The sequence below is a fragment of the Lynx canadensis genome, chromosome F2 (assembly GCF_007474595.2).
Source record: "Lynx canadensis isolate LIC74 chromosome F2, mLynCan4.pri.v2, whole genome shotgun sequence".
Lineage (NCBI taxonomy): Eukaryota > Metazoa > Chordata > Mammalia > Carnivora > Felidae > Lynx > Lynx canadensis.
In genome coordinates, this window is record NC_044320.2 from 1,782,453 (window position 1) to 1,789,213 (window position 6,761).

Sequence of the window (6,761 nt, forward strand, 5' to 3'; positions counted from 1 at the left end):
GTTTTAGAAATCCAGGGAGCGGGCGGTTCCCCAGGACCAGGCAAGGGGGGACCGCGGCCCTCCTGACCCAAGGCTTTCTGCATACCCGCTAGCCCCGTCCCTTTCTGCCTTCCTCAGAGGCCCGGGAGGGAAGGGGACGCCCATTCCACAGATGAGTTACCTGTAAAGGGGGCTCTGGCCCGAGCTCTGACGTCGTACGGAGCAGCGGACACAGAGCTGGATTCCGGGCCTCTGCCCGTGGCCGTAGCCGTGTCCCCGTCTGATCGGAGAGCCTTAGCTCTGCCACAGTGGGGGCCGGAGAGTTAGTGGTGGGGGCGCCCCTCAGGTGTGACTGGGCCCCAGCTCACCTGGCTCTCCCCGCCCCCAGGGCCTCAGTCACTGCTGAATCTGGGGGGGGAATGTGTGTGTTAGCAGGTGCCTCTGTGTGCAACACGTGTGTGTGTGTGTGTGTGCGCGCACATGGGTGTGCGCACACACATCACGTACACACAGGAGTGCACACAGACATGCACACACACACTCACACCACACACGTGTGCACCCCACACTCACGCTTGGGCGTGGATGCAGGTGTGAGGGCAGAGCACAAACGTGGCTAGCCCGCACGCGTGGACACGTATGAACACACGAGGGATGTGCAGGCCCCACAGTATGAGGGCACAGGTACCTGTGCTTGTCACACGTGTGTGCGCATGCCTGACACGTGCCCGTGGCCGGCGGAGAATGGAGTGGCAAATCCCCGTGGCCTCGAAAAGTCCGGGTGGCGTGTGAAATAAACCTCCCAGATTGCGTAAAGGTCATGCTGTGCTTTTCACAGCTCGGAGGAAGGTGTGGGGAGCTACCTGTGAATTTTAAATTGGGCCAAGTGGAGACTGGCAAAGTGTCCGGGGCTTGGCAACCGCGGGCGGCCAGGCTCTTGGCCCTAGAATGGCTGCGGCTGGGGGCCGCGGCTTCTCCCTGTCTGTGGGACTGGCCGGAGTGTGGCCAGCCCCTATGCCCTAACCCCCCGACCCCCGTATGGAATGTTCTTACCCCCTCCCCTCCAGTGCTCCTCCTCCTACAGGAAGCCTTCTGCGTGTTCCCCAGGCTCCTTTCCCTCGTCAGGACCCTCCTCGCGTAGGAGGACTGAGCCGTATGCCTCTCTCACGGCACGTGTGTCCCCCACAGTAGCTTTTGGGAAGCTTCACTGGCCTGTGACAGAAAATGCCACCCGGGCCTGCCTAAACCATAACGGGGATGGATTGGTTCATGTAAACGAGAAGTCTGAACTTTGTGGGTTTCAGGTCAAGTGCGATCGGGGCTCCAGCTTCCCACGTATTCTGTCGGTCGGAACTTAGACCACGCTGCAAGGCAGGCTGGGAAGTGAGGCGTTTATTCGGGCAGATTCTCACCCAGCAAGACACCCAGGCTTCCATTCTTGTGGAAGAGGGGCGGTAGGTAATGGGGCCCGGGCCAAATGGCTACAGACACCACCTCCTGGGAGCCCACCCCCCCCCGGGACATCCCAGCGCAGGGCCTGGCAGTCCAGGCTCAGCTGGCAGCCGGGACTCAGTGCCCACGGGCAAGCAGAGTGGCGCCTTGCTCCAAGAGCAGCAGACGGGGCAGCGGGCGAGTCAGGCACTGTGCTTCCCCGAGGTCACCACCCCTGGTGGGGAGACAAGCCTTAGAGCAAGGCAGCCGTAGCAAGGGACACGGGAGAGAGCCAGACAGAGCTGAGGACGGGCTTCCTTCCAACGCTTCGGGCAGGGAGAAGGCAGGGCAGGGCAGGCCAAGGCAGAGAGGACCCCACGGGTGGCAGTGGGGTACACGATCCAGCGGCCGCCCTACAGCGGCCACGCAGAGGTGCGCTGTGCGGCCGAGGAGATGGGGGGCCTGCCGCCCGGAGAGCGGACAAGCGCGTGCCCGTGCCCGGCCGGTGTCAACGGGCTGGAGGTGGCGTGTGACCGGCAGAGAGGGCCCCGGGCTCCCGGCCTCCCCACCCTCCCCACCCTCCCCACCCGCCCCTGCTGCCTGCTTCCGGCCCTCCTCGCCTCACCCGGATCCTCAGAGCCATGAGGGCTGTCCTCCCGGGCCGTCCGGGGAGCCCGCGTGTCACGTGCTTAGCTCACAAGCCCTCCCCCGCTTGGCAGGAGGGTCTCAGCACAGCCGATTCCGACGGCTACCAGGGGGCCGGTTGGCAGGCAGGCGCCCAAGTCCGGGCCCCCACCCCAGAGGCCCTCAGGTGCCGAGCCCCCATCCTGGCATCCCCCACACTGGGGGCCGCGCGGAGGCCTCGCGGGCTTTCTGCGCGGGTTTCCTGCCCCCACCCAGCACGGCGGCTGCCCAGGCTCCACGATGCCCTTTGACGGTGGGCAGAGGTGGTGCGGACCCGACCTGAGGACGAGGCAGAAGCAACAGAGGTCAGCTGTGTGCCGGGAGGGGGGCTGCTGGCTTCGGCCCGTCCTGCTTTCGAATCCCGGTCCCTCCTGCACCTGGGCTGCCCTGGGGCTGGGCGTCTGTGCCTGTCGCGTGGGGCCAGCGTCTCCACCGGCAGAGGCCAGCACACTCGAGGCGCCCAGGGAACCCCAGTCTGCTTGGAGAGCAGCCAGTCCGACGAGGAGGGGGTCCCCCGCCCTTGGAGAGCCCCTGGGGGAGGCAGAACACCCAGAGAGAGGAGGAGGGAGGCGGAGGCCGGGCCGCCACAGGTGCAAATAGAGGAGGGGGCGGAGGAGACGCTTGGGGCCAAGCGTCACCCTTGGCCACGATGTCACTTCGAGAAGGACGCGGGGGCCCAGCCAGGGCGCGGCTGCCTGCACCCCATATGCTCCCACCAGGAGTGGTCCCGAAGCCTTGTGTCCCTGGGGTTGAGGCTTTATCCTCGACAATTAAAGATAATAGATTAACCCGTGGAATTCTAGGAGTTTTGACATGTTTTTGTATTTGCGAATCTGCCACCACAGTCCGTGTACGGAACGACACCATCAGCCCACACGCTTGGCGGGGCCGAGAGTCGCCAACGCTGGGCACACAGGGGGCAGCGGTGCTGGGAACCAAGCCAGAAGGAGACGGCCCGGGCAGGCGGGCGGGCAGCCCCAGAGGCCGCTGCGTGGGGTGGGGGGAGGGGGCCCCCCGGCCAAGTGTGAATTGGTTCGCTCCACACTTGCCAACCCTCTAGACATTTGACTTCGGGCACGGACCTGCTCAAAGAGGCAGGGAGGAGAAAAGACGGGTGTTTGCCGACGCGCCTACCGCGACCCCAGCCTCTGGCCACCACTCCTGTGACCTCTGTCGTAATCGTCGCGTCCTTTCCAGGACGTCCTGTGGGTGGGCTCGCGAGGCTCACAGCCCCCGGGGGCTGGCTTCTCGGACCTGAGATGCAGCTGCGTCGTCGGGTCGACCAGCAGCTTGTTTCCCTCCCGGCTGGGGACTATTCCGGGGCGTGGGGCTGCCCCAGGTGGCTTTGCCATCCTGCACGGAAGCGTGCTGGTCGGTTTTCAACTCGGGGCTCGCACAGACAAAGACGCCGTGCACGCTTGCGGGCTGTTTGTTGCACGTGGGTAAATGCCTCGGGCGGACACCCGCCTGCCAGAAGGCCGTCGGGGCCCGTGCACACCTGCGTGCAACTCGGGCAGCAGCCGCCAAGCTGTTGTGCAGAGCGGGGGTCCGTGCGTGCTCCCGCCGGCAGGGCCGGCAGCGAGAGTCCCTGTCGCCCACTCTCTCGCTGGCACCTTTAGTTCAGCTGCTCTAACGGGTGTGAGGTGGAAACCCGTAGGGTCTGGGTCGGCATTTCCCTGGGGACTAACGATGTTGCGTGCGTGCTTTCTTATCACCCAACGCCCTCTTGGGGGGGTGTCTCTTCTTTCGCCCTTTTCCTTAACTCTTTATTTCAGAACCATGACAGGCTCATGGGGACTGGCACGGGTCCCGTGGGTTTCCTGCCTCTGGGAGCATCTCTTTTTGTCCTCCGATCCCGAAGGATACTTTAGCTGGACACAGAACTCTGGACCCCAGCTCTGAACGCATTGCCTCACTCATCTTTGGACGCCACGGTTTCCCACGAGGCATCCAAAGCCTTCGGATGACTTTTCTCATAAGCGATCTGTGATGCTTCTCTGTCCCCCTTCGAGGGCTTGTCCTCTATCGCTAGTTGTTCGTTTGAATCTGATGCGCCCAAGGATGAACGTTTTGGTTTGTTGACCTTGGATCTGTAGGTGTGTGCGTTTTACTAAATGTGGGAAAATGTCAGTCACTCTTTCTTCACATTTTTTTCTGCATCAGACTCCTCCCCGTCTCCCTCCGGGACCCCACGTTCGTGAACATTAGGTCCCGGAGGTTCTGTTTCTGTTCCTGTGCTGTTTGTGCCCCTGGTCGTTCCGTCCTGTCTGTTCAGCTTTGAACTTAAACCATGAGTACTTCTATTTTGGTTGTGTCTTTCACTTCTCATGTTTCCTTCTGGTTCCTCTTTATATGTGCTCTCTCCCTCTCTCTCTCTCTCTCTCTTTTTTTTTTTTTTTTTGCTGAGCCTTTCTGTATTTCTGCTTGTTTCAAGAGTGTTTGCGCTTACCTATTGAAACACTTTTTATGACAGCAGCTTTTCCGTCTTTGTTTGCTCATCTTCACATCTGTGTTATCTTGAGTTGGCTTCTGTTTGTTATTTTGTGCCGTACAGAACGCAAATTGTGACTCTCCCGTTTCTTCATTTGCCAAGCCGTTTGGATCGTGTCCTGGAAACTCTGAAGATTGTATTAGAAGGCTCTGGCTCTGCTCTAAGTCGTGTGAAGGTGTAGACACTTTCACTCGCGGAGGCAACAGGCCAGCTGGGTGCAGGCTGCAAGTTCCAACCGGCCTTCAGGGGTCGCGGTTCCTCCTACCAGTCAGTGTGGACAGGCTGTCGGCGCTGTTCCCATCTGCCCCATGCGGACCTCTGTGGCCGCTGTGGGACTGGCTGTGTCCACCCCACGGCCGCCTCTCACTGTGGGTGGTGCACCGTTTAGGGGCCACGCATGTTCGGCTTGGGTTTGTCCGCACCAATCAGAAAGGACTATACGCGGTTACTTTCCCCGACCCCTTCTCTGTGTTCCCCGGGTATCTTCCCTTTCCTGGGACCCTCCCTTTGGTCTTCCGGTCAAAAGGTGGGGATTCTCATTAGGACGCTCTGTGTTCACTGCCTGCCGCTGTGCCTACATCTGGGGCCACGTTGGATGAGGACAGATTGGAAAAGCGTGGGTCCGTCTCACGTTCTTGGGGGCACAGGTCCTGATCCGAGAGGGACTTTTCTCCTCTTGCATTCACGCCGGGTGCCCGCAGACCCACTGCTGCCGTGCCAGCCACCGCAGGTGCTCCTGGGGCCGGGTGTGGGGACAGCAGAGAAGGAAAATCAAGCGAGGAATGTCTCCCACTCTCCGTGATAGGAGTCCTCTTTGTTGTTCTGGGAACCAGAACTGGAGGGGTTTTCTCTGAGCTCTGGCTGGGCACCAACACCCACCCTAGACTTGAGGACACCAGAGGGGTGACCCGAGGGTTGACACCAGTGACCCGAGGGTTCCTTCGAGTTGCAGTGACCTGCTGACGCTGACTTTCCAGAGTGCTGATACGGCTGTTCCCTGCGCTCTGTCTGGGTGTCGTAGCCACGTTCGGTGGGAGGGGGCAGTGAGTTCTCTGTCCCACCGAGAACCTGAACCCCAGGTACTTTTAACACAGACCCCCTCCTCCCCATGGTCTCAACCCCAGGGGTGCCTACCTATTTCCAAGTGGGGGGAGAAGGCACAAGGGGGTGGGGGTTCCGAGTCACCGTCTGTCTTCCCAACAGTGAGGAGTCACAGACCCTCCTGTCTAAGCCTGACCTGTCAAGCCAAGGCATCACCCCGTGTGTGGAAGGTGGGGGCAAAGCTAACCAGGCCTAATGACAGGGCAGGCCGTGGGTGGGCCTTCACCCTCCGACGCCGTCACTGACCATGCGGCCTGCGCACCGCTCCCGGATCATCCCTGAGTTCAGATGGGTTCTTGTCTGACCTGAAGATTCTTTGACTCTCTGATAGAGTGAAATATTCTCTCCCTGCACTGCTCAGACTAAACGTCCCTCCCTGACCCTTCAGAAAAACCTTTATCTTCTCGCTGGATGCGGCCCGTGGTCCGATAGATGTTTGTCCCAAAGCTTCTCATCCTTTCCCGTCATCAGTTGGGCGGGAAAGCCAAGCATCTGTGAGACCAAGTGCAGCCTCGGGGGGACGAGGAGCCCGTGGCATGGCGGCGGGCCCCCCAGCGGGTGCGGAACGGGCGGGGACTGCACGGTGACGTGGTGCGGCAGAAGGGACACGGGTGGCACCGTGGCACCGAGGGTGGTGGTGATGGAGGTGCTGGTGACCCCGTGGTGATGGCAGGGGTCAGGGGTGGCGGCCAGGCGGAGATGTGAAGTTGGTGTGAACGTTCGGACCCACCCGATGTTGGGCACCCGCTCCCCCCCACCCCCCGCCACCACCTGCCTTCTGGTGCAGCCCATCCCGACATCGGGCAGCGGCCGAGTCAGGCATGCGGGGACTGGACGGGACGCCGGCCCAAAGCCCACAGGGGTGCGGGCGCCGGGCTAGCCTTCCAGTCCCCCGGCAACTGTGAGCCCCCTCTGGACTCAGGCCACCCCGCCAGGGCCCGGGTCCGCCAGTGACACCCCTTCACTGTCTGTGGCGGGTGACAGAGGAGGGCAGCAGGGAGCTGAGGTCCCAGCATGGGGTCCTGGCCAGGGGCCGCCCTGCCGTGAGCCTTACGCTCTGATTCCTGCCATCCCT

The 6,761-nt window shown here is 61.8% G+C and overlaps 1 protein-coding gene across 1 annotated transcript in view; it reads right to left on the reverse strand.

Annotated features, from left to right (window-relative positions):
- Positions 1-6,478, reverse strand: part of ADGRB1 (adhesion G protein-coupled receptor B1) — a 31,796-nt gene extending 25,318 nt beyond the window's left edge. Inside the window, exons 1-2 of the mRNA XM_030304523.1 lie at positions 6,313-6,478; positions 5,164-5,321 (exon numbers count right to left, since the gene is read on the reverse strand). Coding sequence (XP_030160383.1) covers positions 5,164-5,321; positions 6,313-6,478 — 324 coding nt within the window. The remainder of the gene's footprint in view (positions 1-5,163; positions 5,322-6,312) is intronic.
- Positions 6,479-6,761: the final 283 nt, after the last annotated feature.